We start from the raw sequence: 27,880 nt of genomic DNA, 5'->3' as shown, positions 1-27,880 counted from the left end.
ATTCACTACATCTTCTAGCCAATACATGTTCTCACTCTGACATTAAAGAGTTTTCCAAAATAGTGTCAGTGAAAGTGTGGCTTGCCATTCTAGTTTTCCCTCCTCACAGCCTCCTTGTGGGACTTTATTATGATAATATTTCCATTGGCATTAAGTGCTGTGAGGACAGGACCTATGCCTTGTGTTTAATGATTCATCACCTGAGGGGTAATATTCACTGACAATTTAGATACAACCATTGTGTGTTTGGTAGAACAATCACTTTTCACTGGGTCCGGAGTATGTGGTCCAAGAGTAGTATTCACAATTTGTGGATCCAGATGTTTCCGAGTAATCTGTTGTTTATTTTATTGGATTACATTCACAGGTTGTCCTTAGCCATTAAGGGGACCCATTGTTGATGTCAGAACTTTGCAATGTAGGCTATTAACTAACGTTTGTCTCTCATATGCAAAGCTCTATTTTTGTCATTTGGTGTTTTTTGTAACTGTAGATGCCGGACACCAAGCTACTTCTGTGGTTTCTCGTACCATTTGATATTCATTGTTATGACTGTTGTGTTTTGTGTCGTTGATGTTAGGATTTATGCAAACCCAGTTATCCCTCAATCTTGTGGGGGTTTTTTTCAATATCATTCTCACGATACCTCATGTCAATGGAATATTCCCTTTTGCCAATAAAGTTTTTGAAAGTCACATTTGCATATTTCTGAACTATTCCAGAACTATCATTGAATACACACATATGACATGTATCAAATCAGGACATAATAGAACCAGAACATTTTACAGCAAAGGTTTATTTACAATTCCTTATACATTTAGTAAATTCCATAATACACAATTTACACATGAAAAATGGGCAACGCCATGCAGTACATGTCACGTAATGATTAAACAGAGAATTCTCAGAAATTGATTTATATCATGCGTTTATGGGGGCCCAAGACATCTTCCAGAGCACAGTGGCAACCATACAAGTCTCTCTTTATAGGTCAGACAATATCCTCTCGCTTTGCCAGAGGATATTCCTGAATAAGTTACAGTCTCCCTGAGAGCAGCCAGACTGTACAGGAGAGGACAGATGCATGCACTCATCATGCTGGTGGCACAGGCACACTCAGAAATCAACCTGAAGCCAAGGCAGGGCTGTATAGTGTCAGTCAGTCTACAAGCCCTAGTACCTCAACATTCTACAGGACAAGTGGGAATACGAGACTGCTGAATTACCATGGAGAAGTAGCGAAAACTAAGTGCATTTTTTTTTTAAATTGTCATCACTTATGTGAAATGTGAAGCATGAACCTGTCTGGGAATTTTTAAAACCTGAAACTGTGTCTGGAATCGAGGGGATCATGTCATTTGACTATTTCTTCTGTATTAAAAGGCAATCTTTGCAATCTGTTTTCTGTTTCCAAAAAATCAACATGTTTCTACATTTGAATAGGAAACTCTCTTCCATTACTCTCTCCTCTTAAAGCTATTGAATCAGGAAACTGGAAACTGATCAGAGACTGTTCGGATAGTCCTTACTATTTTTCTCACACAATGTGTTATGTAACATTGGCAATTAGACTTACTGTCTCTCAACCTCCCTCAAAGCCTCTTCATGAAACATCTACCAGTCAACTTATCAGTGCACGTTTACTTTAAACAGCCTACTTCCATAAGTGACGACTTCAGCTTCAGATAAGTGATGGACAGCGAGGCCAAAGACCACTTTTCCCCCCTTTTTCTCTACAACAGCTCTCTCTAATTATTCAAATCCATCACAAGATAATCTCACCCTTCTCCCACAAGTGACTCCAGAAGTGACTCCTCTTTGGTGTTGCAAGTCCTCCAGTTGTCGAACAGTTGTTGCCTTGCCCCCTCTCTCTCACCTCACACCCTACTGTGGTTAATGAGAGTTATCTTCTCCACACGTGGACCCAATTACCATCATCTTACTCATAGCCTGGATGCAACAATCTGCTCCAAATAGGCTGATTGGTTTATTTTAATGAACTGCTGGACTGTCCATTCTAAGAGGGTTTAACATGCCCATGATGGTAGAGGTCATTGATAATGACTAGAGGGCCATAAACGATCATTTCCACGTGTCGCTTTCCAGAGGCACTGTACAAAATACTTGTTTAATCTATTTGATCTCGAGTATCTATTTTATAAGATATTTTTTGGACTGTTGCTAGCTTCAGGTTGAGTGCAAAATCAACTGTACAATAAACTGCAATGGTTTCAATTTACTTATTTCCCTGAGGTTTTGCTGACTGACATTTAAGAAAACACCTCGAAAATTGAGCCAATTTAAAGGTATGGTCGTTTAAATGTTGAACGTACTCGACCACAGACCTCTCTTGTGCCTAAATTATATCCACATGCTGTCTGGAAATCAACTTGTTTGGTTGTTTGTGACAGTCTCGGTTAAACTCTTCAAAGTGCCCCCAAGAGTATATGTAATCTATTTCCTAATTAACAGCTGGGCTGATAACTACGAGCCAGCCATGTTTGCTTCCTCCGTGTTCTACAGGCACTCATTTGGGTTTGGATTAGTTCAGCTCAAGGAGCTCTCCAGCAGTCTGAAGGGACCCACAGCCACCCACTACATAGATAAACAAGTTTGGACCTACTATCAATGGGGAACTTTCCTCCAATTACTGAATCCAATTAAATGGGCCTCTTTGAATGTCTTCCCACTTGCCACGCTAATGCCCAAGCACTGGAGAACCTCTAAAACTCATACTCAGTGAGGGGTAGAAAGATGGCATGCTCATAATTGGCTCTTCTGAAGGACTGTTTAAATAAAAGTTAATTCGCCCAGAGCCTATTTTCCCATTGGGAAACAAATTTGTGGAATTGGTCCTGTAATAATCAGAGGTCTGTCTGCAAGTTAACTATATTAATAAGTTGTTGTTTAGTAGCTATGGGGAAATAGTACCGTTGAGATAAATGTGTCCCTCTGGAAAGGGACTGTGTACTCTAAACTGAAAATATGATTGTACACTTCTTGCTAAAAGTTTATGCGTCATGCGGCAAGATATGAAAACATTATAATTGGGAGCAGATTGCAGAAATATCAGAAATATATGTGGCACTGACAGTGTAAAATGATTACCTAACATTTAAATGATTGTTATACACTGTAATTCAAAAAGCAAATGAATCCTGTACAAGCTCCCTTACAAATACACTTGGTATACCACAGCCAAACTTACTGAAGGATTTACCCTATTTACCAGCAGTACCTGGTGTATCATTGGCTTGTCACGTGATGATTTGCAAGGGCTCTCAGGTCAAAATAGAAAATAGCTATTGCACTTGATGAGACAAAGACAGACACTCCCACAATTAACAACAATACAGTCAATTTAGTCTTGGAACTAGCCTAGCTAATTATCTGCAATGTATAAATAGGGTTTCTTCTCTGATGTTGATTTGTTTTAGTTTTTTACATTCCTGACAGTAACATTGGGGGGATGTTGAAGAACAGACAGAGAGGTGTGTTGGATGAGTACTTGGGTACTTTGTGGGAACTGAGGACTGAAGGGAATTGTGTCATCCATCACAATCCCCTCTCTCTCCCAGGTCCCCTACCGCAGGCTCTGTTTAGTCAACTGCTGAGATGCGTTTTGATAAGGGATGATTGTGTTGGCTGGGGCCCGGTGCATGTCGTATTCAGGTTAGAGAAAAGGTCTGGATCTCAGTTGGCAATGTGACATGCTTATTTGGAGAGAAAAACGCTAGAAACAAGAGCACTAAGAAGCATCCACTGTTCCACAAACTCGATATCTCCTTGCTCCCCATTGCATCTTCTTAAATAATGCCTCTTTTTGGCAGAGAAGACTTCCCGGTTTCTAGAAAAGGGGCCCACTGTTTGTTACAAACAAACTAGATCACTAGGACCTCATGTTCCTTTGATCTTGAGGGACTCATGAGTGCAATGGAAAGCGTTGATCGATTATGAAGTGTTTAGCATTTTGACTGGCGTTTACAGTTGCAGTTGGTTATAACTCAAGCGATCAGAGATATCAGAAAAGACGGTTGGTTAACGATGGTTAATGTGGAACGCGATAAATCCAAATATTTCTCGGAAATTGGTTTCCTTCTTAAAATCCTATTAATGCCAATTAAATAAATATCCTTTGCTTTACTGGACTGATGAAAGCTAAAGAAATGTATTTCTTCTCAAGGAATACAATTAATACTGATATGTATTGCCAAACCCTTCCAGTAAGTTTCAGAGAAAAAAACGTCTTAATTTCTCTCTCCTGTGTGGTTTTGCTGGAGTGGTTACTGTTTCAATAGATTACCGTACTGTGTTCAGAGAAAGTTCACATCCAACATCACCAGGCTGACACAACTTGACATTTCCTTCTTTTGTTTGTGAGAGTACGTCATCTTCATTTCTAACCCAAAGACCTAGGAATAAATTAAAGTTATTAGGATTCAAGTACAGAAAGTGGAAAACTTAACGCACACTAAAAATACTACTTTTGTTTACATTCTGTGCACAACGAAAACTTGTAACTCACTTAACGGCAGATCTACTGCCGGTCCTGTGTCCGCATCATAGATCTCCTCCTGCTAGAGGAGCTGGATCTGCGGCTCGTGGATTCAGAGGAGTAGGTCACTACCCGGGAGGATCTTCCTCGGACCTGCAGCCCCTGCGCCTCCCTCATGTCCCGTGCCATTTGAGACAGGGTCTGGCTGGGGTTCGTCTGGAGGCGTTGGAAGAGACTCTCCCTGGTTAAAGTCCTTTCTGGGCAGCTGAAGGTCAGAGCAACCCCAGTGTCTGACTTCATCTCTCTGGAGAAGCCGTCAGAGGTACCGTCAAAACAGCGTCCTATGGCGATCTCTTTTGCCACCCTTGGGTTCTGGTCCGTGACCGTGTAGATGCCATAGTTGTGCCCCAAGGGGTCGACGGGGGCCAGCATGTTGAAGGCATGGGACTCGTTGTTCGGTGAGGTAGGGGGGTGCTTGGTCAGGTACTCCTTTAAGAGGCTGTTGATGCCCACTCTCCGACAGTTGCCCTGTGGGAGGACTGATATGAAGGACCTGTCGACTGTGGCTTGGTCGAAGAGCATACCACTGCACTTGAACTCGAGGCAAGCTGCTGAGATGTTGGCCACGTGCATGTCGCGGGTACTGCGGATGTCTCTGATGCCGTACAGCTGGCCTGCAGTCTCAGGGTGGGTGCCTCCATGGTTCTGTGACCTTATCATAACCTCCCTTTGCCCCTGGATCTTGACCTTGATGAAGCAAGCCCTGAACTCTTGAGGGTTGGGCCACCAAGAGAGGTAGTCACCTGTCCACGATGTTAAGTCGTTCTCTTGAAAGGGCACAACGTTATATTCGTATTTGTCCTTTTCCACTCTGAAGAATCGGAAATGGTTGGCATTGACTTCAGCATTTTCACAGGATATTAAACTCTGATAGGGGTATATTGGACCGTTGGTCTCTTCCAAATTATTGGGGTTGGGTTTTGCCAAGTTGATTCTGAAGGCTGTTTTCTTAAGAGCTGGATCATTGTGGTCTGAACGCTGGTAGTCTATCTTGTCTAAATATGGCTGAGACACTCCAATGATGTTTGGGTTCATCTTGGGGGTTGAGGGAGCTGCTTCCAGTTCTTCACCACCCATAATGCCTGTGACGTAAGCTGTGTAAGCATCAGGCACCTGAGCATCACAGAAGGCTGGCAGGCAGGCTCCATTGTGTCCAGTTATCACACTGTCAAAGCGACCCCATGCTCTGGGGTTAGAGGAAAAGCCAGGCTTGGGCTCCAGGTTTATCAGGCTGATGACCACACCTTCCAACTGCTCAGTGGCCAGGAATTTGTCACTCATGTACGCCCTCACTTTGACGTAGCAGCGGCGGTTCTCAGGCACATCCAGGTTGAAAAGTCGCCGCTCCCTTATTTCCATATTACCTATGAGGAAAGTGCGCTCCTCTCGCTTGTGCCGTCCATTACCATCAGATGTGGTCTGAGTGTAGTGAAAGTCACTCTCCTCCTCCCAGACACCTGTGTCTGGGTTGAGGGACCACAGTTTCATTTTGGGAATGTGCTCTTGCATTTTGACATGCTGTGTGTCTAGGAGTACTTGGACCGCTCCAGCCCCTAGGACTTCCCGGTTCGTCTCATCTCTGAAGTCAACGGAAAACATCCCATATGTCCTCAGTGGAAGCATGTCACCCTCATCGTCCACAAAGTTGAGATCACCAGGCGCTGCAGCAGCTGTGGTGATGTTCCTGGGGTCAATGAAGGTGACACTGGCTTTCACCGTACCTTCGTACACCTCCCCATTGTTTTTGTGGAAAGAATTTGGAGGTATGACAATCTGTCCAATGGGGTCCTCTCCTTTGATTTCTCCTAAGCTAATGGTATTTGTCTCTCCAGCATTGATATCAATGGGTTCCTGCTTTCTCATCACCTTCACGTCATGGTAAACAGAGCCCCCTCTCTTGTCAAAGATAAACACCTTAGGAGTGTCAATGAATTTTTCTGTGGGATCCACAAAGTTGACCACTAGCCTCTCTGTGTCTGGGGTTATATTGAGCGTGAAACCTCCTTTGTACCCTGTGGTGCCCACTCTCTCCTTGCCAACGTACATGTGCCCGAAACGCAGTGGTTCATCATTGTCAACTGTGACCACCCTGCCACGCACAAGCACCTTGGGCACAACACACTTCAGGCAGCCACACTCAGTCACAGCTTTGATGGGTAGGCTGTAGCTCCCACAGTCGATCACCCGGCTCTCCATCTTCTGGACCCCGCAGCAGTAGCCACCTCCATCCCTGCAGCGCAGGTCGAAGTCCAGGGAGCCTACACACTTGTTGTGGGGGCAGCGGCCAGCGTTGTAGAGCTTAGAGTCAGTCCCAGGCTGAACACAGTCCATGGGCAGCCTAATGAGGTGGTTCTTAGGTGTGGGGATGCATTCCGGCATGCCTTTAGCTGTGGAATACACAGTGCATAGAGTTAGCAATGAGATTACACTCATGTTTTATGGATGTAATGCATATAATGCACACACAGTGGTAAGAAAAAGTATGTGAACCCTTTGGAATTACCTGGATTTCTGCATAAATTGATCATCATATTTGATCTGATCTTCATCTAAGTCACAACAATAGACAAACATATTGTGCTTAAACTAATAACACACAAATTATTGTATTTTTCTTGTCTATATTGAATACATCATTTAAATATTCACAGTGTAGGTTGGGAAAAGTATGTGAATTCCTAGGCTAATGAATTCTCCAAAAGTGAATTGGAGTCAGCTAACCTGGAGTCTAATCAATGAGACGAGATTGGAGATGTTGGTTAGAGCTGCCTTGCCCCATAAAAAAACACTCACAAAATTCGAGTTTGCTATTCACAAGAAGCATTGCCTGATGTGAACCATGCTGCAAACAAAAGAGATCGCAGAAGACCTAAGATAAAAAAATTTTGACTTGCATAAAGCTGGAAAGGGTTACAAAAGTATCTCCAAAAGCCTTGATGTTCATCAGTCCACGGTAAGACAAATTGTCTATAAATGGAGAAAGTTCAGCTCTGTTGCTACTCTCCCTAAGAGTGGCCGTCCTGCAAAGATGACTGCAAGAGCAAAGCACAGAATGCTCAATGAGGTTAAGAAGAATCCTAGAGTGTCAGCTAAAGACTTACAGAAACCTCTGGAACATGCTAACATCTCTGTTGACGAGTCTACGATGCCACGGAAGAAGGCACTGCTGTCCAAAAAAAACATTGCTGCACATCTGAAGTTTGCAAAAGTGCACCTGGATGTTCCCCAGCGCTACTGGCAAAATATTCTGTGGACAGATGAAACTACAGTTGAGTTGTTTGGAAGGAACACACAACACCATGTGTGGAGGAAAAAAAGGCACAGCACACGAACATCAAACCTCATCCCAACTGTAAAGTACGGTGGAAGGAGCATCATGTTTGGGGCTGCTTTGCTGCCTCAGGGCCTGGACAGCTTGCTATCATCGACGTAAAAATCAATTTCCAAGTTCATCAAGACATTTTGCAGGAGAATGTTAGGCTATCTATCCGCCAATTGAAGCTCAACAGAAATTGCGTGATGCAACAGGACAATGACCCAAAACACAGAAGTAAATCAACAACAGAATGGCTTCAAGAGAAGAAAATACACCTTCTGGAGTGGCCCAGTCAGTGTCTTTACCTCAGCCCGATTGAGATGTTGTGGCATGACCTCAAGAGAGCAGTTCACACCAGACATCCCAAGAATATTGCTTAACTGAAACAGTTTTGTAAAGAGGAATGGTCCAAAATTCCTCCTGACCGTTGTGCAGGTCTGATCCGCAACTACAGAAAATGTTTGGTTGAGGTTATTGCTGCCAAAGGACGGTCAACCAGTTATTAAATCCAAGGGTTCAAGTACTTTTTCCACCCTGCACTGTGAGTGTTTACACGGTGTGTTCAATAAAGACATGAAAACGTATAATTGTTTGTGTGTTATTAGTTTAAGCAGACTGTGTTTGTCTATTGTTGTGACCTAGATGAAGATCAGATCAAATTGTAAATTTATGCAGAAATCCAGGTATTTCCAAAGGGTTCACATACTTTTTCTTGCCACTGTATACACTGAGTATACCAAACATTAGGAACACCTTCCCCACCCACCCACCCACCCACCACCACCACCGCCCCTTTGCCCTCAGAACAACCTCAATTTATCAGGACATGGATTCTACAAGGTGTCGAAAGCGTTCCACAGGGATGCTGGCCCATGTTGAATCAAATGCTTCCCACAGTTCTGTCAAGATGGCTGGATGTCCTTTGTGTGGTGGACCATTCTTGATACACACGGGAAACTATTTTTTACACAAACCCGGTGCGCCTGGCATCTACTAACATTCCCCGTTCAAAAGCGCTTACATTTTTTCTCTTGCCCATTCACCCTCTGAATGGCACACATACACAATCCATGTCTCAATTCTCTCAAGGCTTAGAAATCCTTATTTAACCGGTCTCCTCCCTTTCATCTACACTGATTGGAGTGGATGTAACAAGTGACATCAATAAGGGATCATAGCTTTCACCTGGATTTACCTGGTCAGTCTATGTCATGGAAAGAGCAGGTGTTCTTCATGTTTTGTATACTCATTCTAATGAAAAATTACAGATTTGAATGGCGCACTCTGTCACACTTCCTATTAACCAACTAAATGTATGTTTAATTACCTAGAATTTCATTAGTAGTATTAGTTTCAATGTGTGTAATTAGCGGGACATGCTAGCGGGACACCTAGCCTGATATATACAGTTGAAGTCAGAAGTTTACATACACTTAGGTTGGAGTCATTAAAAGTAATTTTTCAACCACTCCACAAATTTCTTGTTAACAAACTACAGTTTTGGCAAGTCGGTTAGGCCATCTACTTTGTGCATGACACAAGTAATTTATCCAACAATTGTTTACAGACAGATTAATTCACTTATAATTCACTGTATCACAATTCCAGTGGGTCAGAAGTGTACATACACTAAATTGACTGTGCCTTTAAACAGCTTGGAAAATTCCAGAAAATTATGTCAAGGCTTTATAAGCTTCTGATAGGCTAATTGACATCATTTGAGTCAATTGGAGGTGTACCTGTGGATTTATTTCAAGGCCTACCTTCAAACTTAGTGCCTCTTTGCTTGACATCATGGAAAAATCTAAAGAAATCAGCCAAGACCTCAGAAAATAAATTGTAGACCTCCACAAGTCTGGTTCATCCTTGGGAGCAATTTCCAAATGCCTGAAGGTAACACGTTCATCTGTACAAACAATAGTACACAAGTATAAACACCATGGGACCATGCAGCCATCATACCACTCAGGAAGGAGACGCGTTCTGTCTCCTAGAGATGAACGTACTTTGGTGCGAAAAGTGCAAATCAATCCCAGAACAACAGGAAAGGACCATGTGAAGATGCTGGAGGAAACAGGTACAAAAGTATGTATATCCACAGTAAAACAAGTCCTGTATCGACATAACCTGAAAGGCCGCTCTGATAGGAAGAAGAACCTACTCCAAAACCGCCATTAAAAAGCCAGACTACGGTTTGCAACTGCACATTGGGACAAAGATCGTACTTTTTGGAGAAATGTCCTCTGGTCTGATGAAACAAAAATAGAACTGTTTGGCCATAATGACCATCGTTATGTTTGGAGGAAAAAGGGGGAGGCTTGCAAGCCAAAGAACACCATCCCAACCGTGAAGCATGGGGGTGGCATCATCATGTTGTGGGGGTGCTTTGCTGCAGGAGGGACTGGTGCACTTCACAAAATAGATGGTGTAATGAGGTAGGAAAATTATGTGGATATATTGAAGCAACATCTCAAGAGATCAGTCAGGAAGTTAAAGCTTGATTGCAAATGGGCCTTCCAAATGGACAATGACCCCAAGCATACTTCCAAAGTTGTGGCAAAATGGCTTAAGGACAACAAAGTCAAGGTATTGTAGTGGCCATCACAAAGCCAGGAATGGGCCAAAATTCACCCAACTTATTGTGGGAAGCTTGTGGAAGGCTACCCAAAACGTTTGACCCAGGTTCAACAATTTAAAGGCAATGCTACCAAATACTAATTGAGTGTATGTAAACTTCTGACCCACTGTGAATGTGATGAAAGAATTTAAAGCTGAAATAAATCATTCTCCCTACTATTATTCTGACATGTCACATTCTTAAAATAAAGTGGTGATCCTAACTGACCTAAGACAGGGAATTTTTACTAGGATTAAATGTCAGGAATTGTGAAACTGAGTTTAAATGTATTTGGCTAAGGTGTATGTAAACTTCCAACTTCAACTGACTTCAACCCAATGTGTCATTTCCTGGCCGCTCTGCATTTTTTCAAAAACGAATTAAATAACTGAAAGAAACAAAACAAAACGGTAGTCCTGTCTTTAAATATGGATGGAATGTTTTATTAACTAACTGGAGTGTAGCCTAATGTTCCGTAGTGATGGGAACCACAATGGGCTGGTAGCGTAAAGCAGGTAAATCATTCTTCACTCAGAGCTTGGTGTTCCAGGTGTTGTTGTTATATTCACAGGGGCAAATCTCTCAGGCTGCAGTGACTTAGAGCCAGAACATATCCTCCTGTAGAAGCCCGTGGCTGAATGCTTTAGCACACTCCCCCGCAGCCCCTTTTTGTCAATCTATATCGTGGCTAACAAGCAACTGGGGAATACACACAATGTGTATCTACCCCGCACGGATGCGGAAACACATACTTGTTTGACTAACAGGATTTATTGACAATCTTGGATTTCACTTCAATAAGGGGAGCTCTGGAGAAGTGGGATTTTGGTTTTTACTGTCTATTATAAATAATGTAAATAATCTCTGTTAAGAAAAGGCTGCTTAATACCAATGTAAACATAATAAAACCTTACTTCTCCAGGTACTGCCAGATTCTGGAGGCCTTGATATTTTATGATCTTATTTTTCTTGGGTGTATTTTTTCGATGTTACAGATACAGTAGATTTTCTGCAGGGTTTTTTCCTCACTCTCATTCAGTTTGCTGCAGTGTCTTTCCATACTATCCATTCCTACAGGTACAGTACAGGATTTGATGGATAGGGTCTATACGTACCGATAACGCTGAGGAATGCCTGCGAGGACTTGATGCTTCCTGTTTGGCTGCTGGCTTTACAGTAGTAATGTCCTGTCTGCTCAGGCTTCAGGTCTCTCAGCACCAGATCCTCTTCATATTTGAACACGTTCCGGTCTAATAGGGTCCTATTGTGATACCTGGAGAGAAGAACATACCATTAAAAATCTATACTGAAAATGTAATGTTTGTAAGTTGTTTACTATAATGTGTTATCTAGTCATGCTTCCCAAAAACCTTTGTAAGATTTTTTTCTGGCAAATGAACAAAGGAATGCATGATCATACCAGTAGTATTTGTCTGGCATGGGCGCCCCTGCTGCCTTGCAGCATAACATCACACGGTGTCCCTCAAAGCGCACTTTGTCCTCTGGGTGCTTTACAATGTATGGCTTCTCTGCAAAGCAGTAGGAAACAAATCCTTAAAAACCTGGCTCTGGGACTGTTGTGAATGGTACCACAAACGCATCCTGATCAAAATAAAACGTAATCAGGCCTACAGTTTAAACTCTTCTTGGTCTCCGTACTTATGAAAAATGATTGGTGTGGGATTATGGTGAAATACTGCCCCTGTGACTGCATTTATTTTGATTTAGTTTCCAAGTATATGTGCATGTAAAGGACTCAACTACTTCAGACTTTCCTCCAGTGGTCCATATTGTAGTTTTAAATGTCCTTACCCTAGTCTGGCTACAGTAGATGGATGGTTATAATGACAGACTGACTGGCTCAAAGCAGTACTAAGTACATAGAGAACATACTTCATCATTGGGCTATTTGTTGATATTACTAACTTAGTATAACTCACCTGCGTACTTTAGGACTGCCTGTACCCAGGATGACCCGCTGCTGTTGCTGGAGGTGGATGCAGTGGCCGGGGCAAACTTCTCCTTCCTGATGTAGAGCTGGCTGGGGGAGCTGGAGCAGACCCCTGGGAGCCTGAAGAGGCCTTTGGCGTCAGTGCGGGTACGGATGATCTTGGGTTGGCTGGCCAGCGCTATCCTGGCCCCCATCACGGGGCCCCCGGTCATACTGAGTACCTCTCCTTGGAGCATGTGGCCCACACACACACAGCGGCTACAGTCCTCACTAGGACGGCCATAGGGACACTCACGCTTACACTTGGCTGCAGATACACACACACATACACAATAACACCCACACACAATACATTCAGCATACTTTTACACATGATTAGAATGATTATTCAGATTTTACAGCCATATTGTGTATGTTTCTTTAGATTTACGACTTACTTGAGCATGGATTTTTCCCACATTTCTGGATTTCAGCTGCTTGTCCAACACACTGCACTGTTATAGAGGTTCTCACACAGGTCCTCCTTCTGATCCTGCGACCCTTACCGCAGGTCACTGAGCATGCTCCCCACGTACCCCACTGAGTCCACTTGGCTAGTCAAACAACAGAGACATGGAACATAAACATGAATGATCCATATAATGTAACTGTAGCTTCAAGGAAAGGTGAAAGGAAAGATGCATTGTAAAAATATTATCACAGGACTTTTGCCAGGCTACTGGTCACCTGATGAAAGTGTGCCGTAACAGAATTGTTACATATCAGGTAGTTTCCTCCTCTTTCTGGGAGATAGCAGAAACAGTGCTGCCACTGATGACCATTAGAGAGGGAAGGGCACAGTGACAGCCTCCTCCTGATCAAAGCCCCTGGAGCTTTATGAACATCGAAGTTGTGTTGACGATGGTGACAGATAATTGTTAGAAGCCCATGTTAGGGAGAAGTTAGCAAAACTGTGGCATGTGGAGAAGATGGTTTTATGTACATTCTTAGAAAAAAGGTGCTATCTAGAACCTAATAGGGTTATTCAGCTGCCCCCATATAAGAACCCTTTGAATAACTATTTTTGGTTCCAGGTAGAATCCTCTGTGGAAAGGGTTCTACATTGAACCCACAAGGGTTCTACTTGGAACCAAAAATGGTTCTCCTATGGGGACAGCTGAACCCGTTTTTTCTAAGAGTGGTTCAGCATTGGCTCTACTGTGGCCGTAGTCACTGTATTTATTAACAGCCGCATACTGCAGCGCCATCTCAGATCTGTTGTGATTGTCTTCATGTCAATAATGACCCCGATCAGCTGATCAGTCTCTTGTGAACGAATTACGTAAAATTATAATTATTAGGATTGGCTTTATGTTAAATATTGGCATGATATGTACACTGTAGGTCTATGTGTAGGTTGTGTTGTGAGGATACCTTCACATGGCAGGGTGGCACACTCCCTTCTCTCTGTCTGGGGCCCCTGGCATGGCGGAAGCAGTAGCAAGGGCATGGGCTGGATGCTCATACACTTCCTTTGACGGACCTGAATGCCCACGTCATTACAGGCTGTAGCAGAGCAGGGGCCCCAGGCGGACCAGTCCGTCCAGTAGGCCTGAACTGGACACACAAGACAAGACATTGTGACAAGGGTGAGTATGGAATCCACATAGAAATAGAATTGGTAGAATGGTCAGAGACCTAAAATTCCAGTCCTGGACTGAGAATTACGGATGTAGGATCTTAATTTGATCACTTTTTTTGGAAATGCAAACTTGTAGTGTACTCGAGGTTTAAAAAGGCTTCTAAAGTTTGTAATTTCCACTTTAAAATGTCACTTGATTTGATTTGCCCTAACAAAAAATGTCCATTAATTATAATCCACATCATAATTCACCTTTCTTGTTGCTTCAGGATTATTTTCTAGCTGTAGCAAACTGTCTCAAATTAAGATACGGCATCTTTATGTAAGTAACGTAGCCTGTAGTTTGAAAAAATAAGTCCAGGACTTTCACAGTAGAAAAAAGACAAACAGATCATTAGTGGGGGGATGTGGACAGCCTCGGAATACAAATCCCAAAAGAAAGAAATGATCTCACTTACATTTACATTTACATTTAAGTCATTTAGCAGACACTCTTATAAAGTTGGCAAAAATAGATAAGATCTTGCTACCATGGAAAGGAAAATACCTGTCTATTTGTGGAAAAATCACCCTGATTAACTCTTTAGTCATATCACAGTTTAACTATTTGCTTATGGTTTTGCCTACACCTAGTGACCTGCTTTTTAAATTATATGAACAAAAAATATTCAATTTTATTTGGAATGGCAAGCCAGACAAAATTAAATGGGCGAATATGAATTTGGAGGGCAGAAATGATTAAATATTAAAGCATTAGACCTCTCACTAAAGGCATCAGTCATACAAAAGTTATACTTAAATCCAAACTGGTTCTCTAGTAAATTGGTATGAATGTCTCACCCCATGTTCAAGAATGGCCTTTTTCCCTTTATTCAGATTACAACTGCTCACTTTCGGTTGTTTGAAAAGGAAATAATCTCCAAAATATCGTTATTTAAAAAAAAAAAAGCCTTAGAAGGTTGGTTGCAATTTCAGAATAATCCACCTGAAAAGACAGAACAAATAATACAACAAATATTGTGGTTAAACTCAAATATACTAATTGATTAAAAAAAATATATTTTTCGATTAAATGTTTAAAAAAGGTATACTTTTAGTGAATGATATTATAAATAGGACTGGTGGAGTTATGTCACACATGCAGCTAACACAGACATATGGAAATGTCTGCTCTACCCAAAATTACAACCAACTAATTGCAGCATTACCACAAAAATGGAAGAGGCAAGCAGAAGGGGAAAAAAGTAAGGAACTTGTCTGTCGGCCCTGTATTAAAGAACATAAATGGTTAAAGAAAAGTGTAATAAATAATAACATAAAACTGTCATTTAAGGACGAAAAACTGACAGCTGTGCCATATAAATTGCAAAATAGTTGGGAAGAGATTTTCGATGAACCCATTCCATGGCACATGGTTTATGAATTGACACGCAAAGCAATGTCGGATTCAAAACTTCAAATTTTTCAATTTAAATTACTGTACAAAATTCTTGCAACCAATATAATGTTATATATATGGGGATACAATCTTCCCAGCTCTGCAGATTTTGCTGTGAGGAGGCAGAGTCATTAGATCATTTATTTTGGTACTGTCCATATGTAGCTCGTTTTTGGTCACAGGTCCAGGAATGGCTGAAGAATTGCAACATTTTCCTAGAACTAACGCTGCAGATAGCAATACTGGGTGATTTGAAAAGCCATGGTCAATCAAACAATAATTAAATTATTATTTTAGCAAAAAAATGTATCTTTAATTTTCTATCTGTAGAAGCTATGAGAATAGAAAGGTTCAGTACTTTTGTGAAACATCACAGCACAGTTGGAAAATATATGGCAAATAGAAAACCAAAATGGATGGTGTTAAGAGATAGATGGGAGGGGTTGAATGGAGCTGAAGGGTGGGACTAATAAGATAACCAATGTAAAACATACGGGGTCTGTAAAATGTATATAGGTTCAGAAATTCTGTGAAATAGCACAGTTACTAATAGAAATCAAACTGGATGGACATCAGAAATAGAGAAAGGACATAAAAACAAAGAAAATATAACTATTGTAAAATAGATTGTGTCTGTAAAATGTGTATAATATGTATAAACTGAAGGTAGAAACCTAAGTGTTATTGTTTATTAGTTTACTCCAATTGGGGGAAGGTTGGTAGGGTTTGCAGGGAATAATAAAGGTATAGTCTAAAAAAAGTATGTATGTACAGTTGAAGTCGTAAGTTTACATACACCTTAGCCAAATACATTTAAACTCATTTAATCCTAGTAAAAATTCCCTGTCTTAGGTCAGTTAGGATCACCACTTTATTTTAAGAATGTGAAATGTCAGAATAAAAGTAGAGAGAATGATTTAGTTCAGCTGTTATTTCTTTCATCACATTCCCAGTGGGTCAGAAGTTTACATACACTCAATTAGTATTTGGTAGCATTGCCTTTAAATTGTTGAACCTGGGTCAAACGTTTTGGGTAGCCTTCCACAAGCTTCCCACAATAAGTTGGGTGAATTTTGGCCCATTCCTCCTGACAGAGCTGGTGTAACTGAGTCAGTTTGTAGGCCTCCTTGCTCGCACATGCTTTTTCAGTTCTGCCCACAAATGTTCTATTGGATTGAAGTCAGGGCTTTGTGATGGCCACTCCAGTACCTTGACTTTGTTGTCCTTTAGCCATTTTGCTACAACTTTGGAAGTATGCTTGGGGTCATTATCCATTTGGAAGAGCCATTTGCGACCAAGCTTTAACTTCCTGACTGATGTCTTGAGATGTTGCTTCAATATATCCACATAATTTCCCCTCCTCATGATGCCATCTATTTTGTGAAGTGCACTAGGCCCTCCTGCAGCAAAGCATCCCCACAACATTATGCTACCACCCCCGAGCTTCACTGTTGGGATGGTGTTCTTCGGCTTGCAAGCCTCCCCCTTTTTCCTCCAAACATAACGATGGTCATTATGGCCAAACAGTTCTATTTTTGTTTCATCAGACCAGAGGACATTTCTCCAAAAAGTCCATGTGCAGTTACAAACCGTAGTCTGGCTTTTTTATGGTGGTTTTGGAGCAGTGGCTTCTTCTTTGCTGAGCGGCCTTTCAGGTTATGTCGATATAGGACTCGTTTTACTGTGGATATAGATACTTTTGCACCTGTTTCCTCCAGCATCTTCACAAGGTCCTTTGCTGTTGTTCTTGGATTGATTTGCACTTTTCACACCAAAGTATGTTCATCTCTATGAGACAGAATGCGTCTCCTTCCTAAGCGGTATGACGGCTGCGTGGTCCCATGGTGTTTATGCTTGCGTATCTATTGTTTGTACAGATGAAAGTGGTACCTTCAGGCGTTTGGAAATTGCTCCCAAGGATGAACCAGACTTGTGGAGGTCTACAATTTTTCTTCTGAGGTCTTGGCTGATTTCTTTTGATTTTCCCGTGATGTCAAGCAAAGAGGCACTGAGTTTGAAGGTATGCTTTGAAATACATCCACAGGTACACCTCCAATTAACTCAAATGATGTCAATTAGCCTATCAGAAGCTTCTAAAGCCATGACATAATTTTCTGGAATTTTCCAAGCTGTAAAGGCACAGTCAACTTAGTGTATGTAAACTTCTGACCCACTGGAATTGTGATACAGTGAATTATAAGTGAAATAATCTGTCTGTAAACAATTGTTGGATAAATTACTTGTGTCATGCACAAAGTAGATGTCCTAATCGACTTGCCAAAAGTGTAGTTTGTTAACAAGAAATTTGTGGAGTGGTTGAAAAACGGGTTTTAATGACTCCAACCTAAGTGTATGTGAACTTCCGACTTCAACTGTATATATGTATGAATGTTTATTTATGCATATGTATGGGTATGTACGTGTATGTGTATGGATATATATATATATATATATATATATATATATATATATATATATATATATATATTTACCCAAAAAATATATCGGGGATTGTAAATGATGCAGACAATTACATGAATGGAATCAACAATCTTTCCGCAATATTAAGCTGATCCCTAAAAAAAAGGGGGAAAAAAGGAGAAAAAAATAAATAAACAGATCTTTAGTGGCCAAAACAGAGCAGCAGATGCATGGCTTAAGTGGCTTTACCTCCACTGAGGTTCTGTTTCGACTCAGTATACAGCACAGTAACTAGGGGTGACATGGATAGTTGGCTAATCCCCTCACAAAATTCCATTATCCCCTAAACACAGTATGGGTTCAGAATCCTGAACACAAAGCTATTGTAGCATATCTACTTTATAACCCATGTGAATGGGGCATGGTGCATGGTGGTCTGTGGGTACCTGGTGGACACTGGAAGCGGACGTAGTAGTTGGAGCAGATGCGTCCGTAGGGCTGCTCCTTGTTGATGCACCAGAAGCCCTTCTCCAGGCTGGAGTGGGTCACCTCCCCGGTCTCTGCTGCTGCCACCCAGTCCGTGGTGCGGGCCTCCATGGCCACCGGCCGGACACACACCCTCTCCCTGTAGTAGAACTGGATGGCCTCTAACCGCTCGTAGTCTCCATTCCCCCCTGGATGGTCGATGTTGAACCAGGACGTCCATTCAGTCACACCTGCCGTACATGCAGATTGGGAGAAGGGAGACATAGACAAGGAGATACGGATCACAACTGTGGGATAAGGTTGCACAGTTTGTTTTTATTTACTCCTTTTTCTCCCCAATTTCATGGTATACAATTGGTAGTTACAGTCTTGTCTCATCGCTGCAACGCCCGTACAGACTCGGGAGAGGCGAAGGTCGAGAGCCGTGCGTCCTCCGAAACACAAGCCAACCAAGCCGCACTGCTTCTTGACACAATGCCCACTTAACCCAGAAGCCAGCCGCACCACTGTGTCGGAGGAAACACTGTACACCTGGCGACTGTGTAAAGCATGCACTGCGCCCGGACCGCCACAGGATTCGTTAGTGCGAGAAGGGACAAGGACATCCCTGCCGGCCAAACCCTCCCCTAAGCCAGACGACGCTGGGCCAATTGTGCGCCACCCCATGGGTCTTCCGGTCGCGGCTGGCTGCGACAGAGCCTGGACTCGAACCCAGAATCTCTAGTTGCACAGCTAGCACTGCATCGCAGTGCCTTAGACCACTGCACCACTCGCAAGGCCGAAGGTTGCACAGTTTAAGAGAATAGTCTGCTACTGTCATTGTCTGCTGAGTAGAGACGCCCAGGGGAGCCTGCGTTGACCAAACTCTTTCCAAGCCAACTCAGAAGGCAGATGAGGAGGGAAAGAGTCATGTCGTCTAGCTTTTGTCTGCCACATGTTCAACTCTGAGGATTTCCAAAGATGTGAAGAAACAGCCTCGCTGCATTGCATTAGCAACATACCATGGATCTCTGAATAATAGTTTTCATCATTGGAACGAGCTCCTTGGGAGGCATCGAGAGAGAAGGGAAGTGATCTATTGGTGGACGTTGTCAGGATGTGTGCTCACCGTGCTGTGTGCTATCGTCAGTAGACATTCTCAACAGACATAGTGACCCCTCTCTCTAGTCTCTCTGTTCATTTAAAAGCCAGTGGTTTTCAACCCTGTGGTGACATTAGGTATTTAGTTTTAATTTCCTGTATCTGGATAATGTGTGTGTTGGCTTACATATTAATTTGGACTGGATTTAATGAATAGTTGCTTAAATTAAACTGCACTCATGTGAATATAAAGTAGACTCCATGCTATTGTTTGCTCTGATATGATCCTGGCAGGTTAACACCGTTCTATCATTCCACCAGACTGCTCATTCAAAGGAGCGAGACTGAATGTAAACATAATGGAATGTGAGTGCTGAGTGGGAACTGAGCATTGATTACACATTAGAAACAGGGTATAGTTGATGAATTGGAGAAGGGGGGTGGGGCTCATAGTCTCAACATTGGCCTTGGACTGGAAATGGACTTGACTTGATAGGTTGTATGTATACATGTTACTAGTATGTAATAAAACTTTAAAAATCGATTTTCTGCACTTGCCATGGGTGTGTAAAGCCTGGGAGCTTCAGTACATCAAAGGAAGGAAACCCCTCTGTCTGAGGCAGAAGACACATTGTTGAGTGAGTTTTCCCTCCTCGGGTTGTATAGGTCAACCAGGTGGTATTAGGAGTGAGCTCACTCACCTGTGGTCTGCTGTGGCTCAGTCAGCATGTTGTAGGCCAGCTTCCTGCTCCTGTCTGTCTGACTCCACTTCCTGAGCAGAGAGCTGTTCCTGAAGGGCCCTGGATGGGGAGAACCACACCATGAATACAACCTAACACCATGACCAGCAGGGCCCAACCTTACCTGCACCGCTGCACCACTACCACACTACCACACTGTAACACTGTAACAGTGACCTCAGGAGCTCTGCTCAATGGATCCACCAACTTTTACAACGGGGAGAACCAGATTTATGGAAGCCGGATTTCGAGTCTACGGACCTACTTGTTTGAGGAGTTGGTCCTCGGCATGTTCTCATCAATTTGTCTGAGTGTCTGTGAATGTGAGAGGAATGTCTACGTCTCACTCCGCGGGCTGTGGTTGAAGGCCAGGGAGAAGTCTTGGGTTGGGACACTCGATCTTGGTGCACTGACGCTGGGGTGTCTGTGTTTCCAGATCCCCCGGCTTTGTCTGGGTGCCACCAGAATACAAAGACAAGCATGGTTCTCTTTTACCGCCCCCGCGAGCTAGCTAGGTGCCAGCAATCAGTCTGGAAGAGCTCCATCCAGATGTGTGTGAGAACACCTGATATCACACACACGCAGTCACACACTAGTCAGAAGACTACACCACAGTCCAAGCACGTTCAGTTTTTTCACAACGAAACACTGTCCAGTCTCATTAAGGACCTGGTGCCATATGGAAAATCTCTCTAGCTCGCTCTCTCGCTCTCTCTAATCAGAAGCCGATGAATGAGCTGGAGCCTCTATAAAGGAAGATGGACTAGAGGGAGAAAGAGAGGGAGAGTGATGGAGAGAGGGAAAGTGGGAAGGACAAGCAGAGATGATTCCTCATGGTTTCTCAATGAGCCACGTACCAGAGGTTACATTCCTCCACTCTCTGAGGAAACCTTGTCTATGTCTAGTGGCGTGATAGTGTGTCTGAAACTGTGTGTGTCTTCGAGCTAGTTTTCTGGCTGCCCTCTTTGAAACAAGTCCTGTCTGTTGGGTCCCTCCACAGCCCAAACGTCCCCCTTAAATGAACACGTCTCCATCAATAAAGCCAGGATGCTGAGACCCATTGAGACACACACAGCTGAGAGGAATCAGCTCACGTAAGCCATCCGTTAGTAGTGACTTGTCCAGCGTATGCTGCCAATATGCCTTACTTTTCCCTCTTTTCCACCTCATCCCCGTCTCAGATACGGTTTGGCCTTGATCCATCAGTCCTTCTGTCATCTCTACATCTGCCTTCTCTTCCCTTCTCTGACTTTCCTCTGTATCTTCACCTGATCTTGTCATTATGCTGCAATGGCCCATGCAGCAATGCAGCCAGTTGTCCCCTTTGATATTACACACACTTACATTCATGATTCACATATGCGTCAGCGTCAGGCATCAAAGGGCTGACAGCGGAGACGTGTGTCCTTTCTTTCGGTTCCCAACCGCCTGCCTGAAGCCATCGTGGCCTGAGAAAGCCATTCCCACCACGGACTGTCTCACGGCCTGCCTGACTGACTGGCTGTCTGTGAGAGCGCTTACCACTTTACGAGGTCCACCGCTGAGTTTATGGACACAGTCACAAAGACCCAAAGCAGAGGCAAGCTTCAGTCCCTCTGCTATTTATTGCTGACTGTGGGTCTTTTTTTGTTACGCCAACACGATTCTCTTCCAATTTTATGGCTTTGGAGCATTTTTTCCTAGTATGGTCTTCAACCCAGTGAATGGCTTCTCTTACAAGTAGTATTCCGTAAGTTCCAGGTCAGTCTTTGCAGTCTGCTTAAACCAGACTGACCGCTGCCCTCAGCTTTGTAAGCCTACATACTGCAGCTGTGTGTTTAACAGTAAAGCAAGGGGCTATCTTTCAATGCAAGGTGGGCTTTTCATATCTGGCTTGATACTGTAGATCATAGACAGGGGTTTTAATATTTGATTGACATGATGGAATGACCGGCTAAATAGAAACAAATGTCTCTCCTCACAACCTCTGCACTGCTGGTGTGCCTATGCAGCAGACTAGCTCAGTTTCTCTCTCTTCAGTTTTCCTAGTCTTTACTAGATTAACTGAGGGGAGGAAAACAATTTCAACGTCAATGAAGGGATGCATGTCGGGCTTGGACACACTTCCAAGTGACGTTGTCATATTAACAATCTGCTGGACGGAAACGGCACTATTACCAGCCTTGGATACTCCAACAGGGGCACATTGCCTACACTTATCACTTCAAGATGTTTGATATTGAAGCCTAAACCATTAAAAGATTACAAGAGTAATTTTATGAGGTGCATAATGGAATTAAAGCTTTTTATGTCAGAATCCATATTTAATATAATATAAACACGTCAGCCTTGCAACTTCAGCTATGGCAGTTGCCTAAGTGCACTGGCCTGAGTGGCCTAGGCTCCAGTAGTTGACTTTGACTATTTAACGTTCCTTTGAGTGGCTTGTTAACACTTTATATGTGAATTTAAAAAGCCAGTGATTTTATATGTGCTGTTTCATGCTAATGGTACGTCAGTGGCGTTACCTCATCCAAAACATGTTGAAACACACTGTTATGTTAGAAGAAACACACTTAAACTTAACCGGATTTCCTTCTTTGTTTGAGGTCCTTACTCCTGTTTAACCTTCCCTAATAGAGGCCTCTCTCCTACCTCGCCACCACCCTCGTAAAACTCCAACCCAGTAACAAGATACTGAAAGAGGTCAAAGTATAGTCCCATGTAATGGAACCAATACATTAGCAATGGTTCCAAGTATGTTTCTGTACCTATTAGCAGACCCTCTTTCTCCCCCTTAATATAGACACAGGCTAGCTTCTCTTAATATTGACACACAGACTAGCTTCTCTTAATATTGACACACAGGCTAGCTTCTCTCAAAATAGACACACAGGCTAGCTTCTCTCAAAATAGACACACAGGTTAGCTTCTCTTAATATAGACACACAGGTTAGCTTCTCTTAATATAGACACACAGGTTAGCTTCTCTCAATATAGACACACAGGCTAGCTTCTCTCAAAATAGACACACAGGCTAGCTTCTCTTAATATAGACACACAGGCTAGCTTCTCTCAATATAGACATACAGGCTAGCTTCTCGTAATAAAGCTGAATACCATGCAATGTTATATTAGTGATGGAGGCGAACTCTCAACTGGGTGTTAGAATTTCTACGTCAGATCCAGTATTGTCTCAAGCTCCCCTCTGCCTGCTTCTGCCCTTGCACTGCTTTGGCCATTCTGGTGCCAATGCCTGGTGTGGCTGGCATTGTTGTGTCTACTGGACTCTGGTACTTATTCTGGGGATCTTGCCACTATAAAGGGGTGCTGGGCTTTAGTTACAGGGTACACAAGGACAAAAACATCTATTAATACTGTAGGCCCTTCTAAATGCCATTCTCCTCTCCTGTTGCCTTCTCAGCCGGGTGTTTTCCGAGACAGAGCTGCATGCACACTCGGCAGCTGCCAGATGCTAATAAAAAGTTGAAGAAAATGAAAAAATAAGTTTTGAAGTTACCCAGAGAAAGGACTTCAGTAGTCAGATTAGACAGATTGCCAACCCAAATCTGTCTGGGCAGAGACACAGGCCTTTCAGCATGTCTGGAGATTGTTTAAAATATTCCAGAGCCTTACAAGAAGAAAATGTAAAAACACTTTTCTGTGTTATGTAACAGCTTGGATGGAGTGGGGGCTCGCGGGGCTGAGCACTGGGCTGAATGTTGAGCGTCTCTCCACACAGTGTTGATGCAATTTTGCCATGCCACAGCCCCACACTTAATTGTAATAACAGGTGTGTGCAGTCAAGTGTTAGAGCACTGGAAACATCCATCACCTGGCCTTATTAAGATTTAGGCAATAAGGAGATATTTGTTCAAAATCAGAAGCATTTTATTTAGACAAGGGTTTGTGTCAAACCAATGGACATTAAATGATTGCCCAGAAAGTGTGCGTGTGTGTACGTATGCATGTGAGTTTTTATGCCATGGCCTTGCAGACATGTGGAAGTTGTTTTGTTTGTTTATTATCTGGCTGAGGTGTGCTGTGGTAGAAGAATCAGATGGTCTCTCTCTGCTTTCTCCCTCCCTCCCTCCCTCCCTCCCTCCATCAATCTTGGCTTCAGGGCTGGTTGGGGAGCCACTGACTGATTGCTGGTCAAAGGCATATGTGTCTCATTATACAGTTTTGCCCCTGACATGAACTAATGATGCAAATCCACCACAAGATTTGGGGGGATTTTAAAAAAGAACACAGAGGCTTTGTGTTCTTCATGTGATTTTTTTCTACCGCACTGCATTTCCTCATTCAGGCTCTAAAAAAAACAATTGGCCTCAATGGTATTTCCCCATTAAATCCACTGCAAGTGCTCACCTGGGTTTTTGCAATGGGTATACACCAGCTCTAGAAACAACTGCTTCTTGAGCATTAGCCTAGTCCTATGCCTCAAAGTAATGTTTGTGCACTTTCATCCTCAAACACAGGCATCGCATCTTCAAAAGGTAGCGAGCCAGAGAGAAACCGGAGTCATATCATTTGGGCCTTGACGTGGTGATTGCTGGGAATACAAGGGACTTTGATCCCTTTCTTCTCCCTCCCATTCTCATTTAAGTCAATGGGCTACACATCCTGGTGTGGTGATTGTGGTTTAGCTGGACCACTGCTCTCCAGTCAGTCTGTGGCCAGCATCTGGAGAATTAGCTAGTCCCTCTGAATGAAGCCGATTAACACAGAGACAACATTGACTTTGGAGCTCTGAGACTGCTTCTTCATGGTCCCAGTTGGCCCACCTCCACCTCTATCCCGAGACTGGTATGGGTATGGGAGATTACAGTTCATTACGGGCAGCCTGTGTGGCATCTGGCTCTTTAAAACACTCCACTAAGACCTGGGACTTAGTTTAGCTTGACTGATAGTCACAGTGTTCCATTTCGGTATAGTCCATTTCGGTATAGCATCCAGGAGCAGAAGCTGTCTCTTCAAATAGGGAAAACACATCATAAATCTCTGAACACTGAGAGGGATGGAGATAATGATGGAGGGAAAGTGATAGAGAAGGAGCAGGAGGGGAAATGAAAAGTAAAAGGAAAGAGTGAGACAGAGAGAGGGAGAGGGGAAACCAGAGAGAGTCATTTCACCTGTCAGTTAGGTGAGAAAGTGGGATAGAGGATTTGTGTTTACTTGTTTTATTGGTGAGTGCTGACTTGGTGAGTGCTCCAGCCGGCGGGTAATGTATCGAGGTGAGATGGGGACAAATACTACCCTTGTCTGCCACAATGTGTTGGCGAGTGAATACATCACTATCCATTATATCAAACACCTAGTCAGTGTGATCATTTTCCTGAACAGGCAAAACTATCCAGTACTTGCACTGAATTCTTAAAGAATCCCAAGGCTATCCATCCATTATAACACACTTACTGTATAACAACTAGTCTACTGCCACTTTCACACACCCCTCAAATTGAGGGGCCCGGATCCCTACAAAGACATTATATAATCACCCCCAGAGAAACATGTGTTACCCCTAACATCCATCTGCTTCTCATTAACATGACAGCATGTTAGTAAAATGAGAGTGCTGATGACTTGACACCACATGATTAACACTTCCAGTGGTGGGATATCCCTGCAGAGACAGACAGCCCCCCTGTGGTGCTACAGTATGATCTCACCATTCACAACTAAAGAACCACTACTGGTCCAACACTGACATCCACTGGGATAGGCTACTTTCTCACCTTGCAAAGTTTAGGTTCAGGAAGACAGAGATGTGTGCAAGTATTTCTAATGATTGATTTGATTGGTTTATTTTTATTTGAGTGCCATACACCGTTTGGTGCCAAGACACTAATTGTTAAAGTACATGTGCACAAAACTCAAAACAAAATGAAATGTAACAAATTCAAATTCAAAAATAGTCATCGTAACTAATAAAAACATCTGATAGTGTTCAAATGGAAGGGCTAGATCTGTAGGTATTGTCCTTATATACAGAGTTATAGATACATTAAGAACACCTTCCTGATTTTGAGTTTCACCCTCTTTTGCCCTCATAACATCCTCAATTCATCAGGGCATAGATTCTACAAGGTGTCAAAAGTGTTCAACAGGGATGCTGGCCCATGTTGACTCCAATGCTTCCCGCAGTTGTGTCAAGTTGGCTGGATGTCCTTTGGGTGGTGGACCATTCTTGATACACACGGGGAACTGTTGAGCGTGAAAAACCCAGCAGCGTTGCAGTTCTTGACACACTCAAACTGGTGCACCTGGCACCTGCTACCATTCCCTGTTCAAAGGCACTTAAATCTTTTGTCTTGCCCATTTCCCCCTCTGAATTGCACACATACACAATCCATGTCTCAATTGTCTCAAGGCTCAATATCCTTCTTTAACCTGTCTCCAGCCCTTCATCTACACTGATTGAAGTGGATTTAACAGGTTACATCAATAAGGGATTATAGCTTTCACCTAAATTCCCTTGGTCAGTCTATGTCATGGAAAGAGCAGGTGTTCTTAATGTTTTCTTCACTCAGTGTTTATGCGCCACTTTCTATAAGCTTTTTAATTGGGTGCCAGTCAGACCTTTGGTGCGGGTAAAGCTTAAAGCAGCAGCACGTAAAGATGTAAGCATATTTCTTTTTTAATTAGCCACGGGAGGGAAGTTAATTTGCATATCTACTGGCTGATAATTGAGGCTGTGTGAGTTCAGTTTGTGCCCTCGTGTCCTCCTTATTTCTCTCTCAGTCAGGTGACTGCAGGCAAAGGGGGAATGGTGGCGTGGGCCAGCCTTAATCCATTTAGTGCCTTCACTCCAAACACTGCAAACACACACACAATCTCACAGAGAGAGAGTGCTACACTGACCTTCAATGTGTTATATGTATTGAAATCCTCTGAATGGCACAAATACACAATCCATTTCTCAATTGTCTCAAGGCTTAAAAATCCATCTTTTACCTGTCTCCTCCCCTTCATCTACACTGATTGAAGTGGATTTAACAAGTGACATCAATAAGGGATTATAGCTTTCATCAGGACTCACCTGGTCAGTCTGTCATGGAAAGAGCATGTTTTGTCCACTCAATGTATACTTTTATACCATAAGAATGAGCTACTACAGACAAGCAGTGAATCATTGACAGCATGTGTCAGAATGATGAAGCGGTTCAGGCTTCAGGGTTGAATTGGCTATTATGAAGTTCTCATTTGAGTAATGACATTGCTTACCACAGCTACAGTTAAATGGCATGCAAGACAACGGCAATGATACAAAACACAGTGGCAGTGTTACGAAGAACCTATTCTAAAATATCCTGGAAAATGAGTTCTGCTGATGAGTATACAAACAATTTCAATGACTTTTTGTGGGATATGTAAAAAGGCCGAGTGATATAATTATTTGCACATCAATAATGAATCTGAACTAACATCACATTTTGAGGAGGACATTAACTTGACATACCTTGAGCCGCTGCCACTGCCACCAGGAAAGACAGGAGTAGTGACACTTTTGTAACGTCCCACATGGTGTCCCACAATCACAAACTTGGATGCTTTCCTTCTCTCTCTCTCTCTGCGTGTATTATATTATCAAGTCAAGAGGGAAAACCTGCTCCGGTCCCTAAACCCAGCCATATGAGGATTGTAAATTAGATGGGGAACAGGAGTCTTAA

The 27,880-nt window shown here is 42.8% G+C and overlaps 1 protein-coding gene across 1 annotated transcript; it reads right to left on the bottom strand.

Moving 5' to 3' along the window:
* Window positions 1–779: 779 nt before the first annotated feature.
* Window positions 780–27,880, bottom strand: LOC115151805 (cartilage intermediate layer protein 1). The gene is made up of 10 exons (XM_029696046.1): window positions 27,670–27,880; window positions 20,190–20,288; window positions 18,369–18,638; window positions 13,856–14,038; window positions 12,880–13,035; window positions 12,432–12,749; window positions 11,912–12,020; window positions 11,607–11,764; window positions 4,529–6,945; window positions 780–4,415 (listed from the first exon to the last, which is right to left on the bottom strand). The coding sequence occupies exons 1-9, from the start codon at window positions 27,731–27,733 to the stop codon at window positions 4,541–4,543; spliced, it is 3,762 nt and encodes a 1,253-aa protein (XP_029551906.1). The 5' UTR covers window positions 27,734–27,880; the 3' UTR covers window positions 780–4,415; window positions 4,529–4,540.

Source organism: Salmo trutta, chromosome 17 (assembly GCF_901001165.1).
Source record: "Salmo trutta chromosome 17, fSalTru1.1, whole genome shotgun sequence".
Lineage (NCBI taxonomy): Eukaryota > Metazoa > Chordata > Actinopteri > Salmoniformes > Salmonidae > Salmo > Salmo trutta.
Note: the sequence above shows the minus strand (reverse complement) of the source record. Positions and strands in the feature narration are given on the sequence as shown.

What these genes read in the sequence shown, in the direction of transcription:
- LOC115151805 (XM_029696046.1), bottom strand. Translation starts at nt 27,733, where the DNA reads ATGTGGGACGTTACAAAAGTGTCACTACTCCTGTCTTTCCTGGTGGCA. An exon ending in TGAGCCACAGCAGACCACAG is followed by an intron (nt 18,639 to 20,189) that starts GTGAGTGAGCTC and finishes CATGTACGGCAG; the next exon opens with GTGTGACTGAATGGACGTCC. An exon ending in GGCAGTCCTAAAGTACGCAG is followed by an intron (nt 12,021 to 12,431) that starts GTGAGTTATACT and finishes ACTGCTTTGCAG; the next exon opens with AGAAGCCATACATTGTAAAG.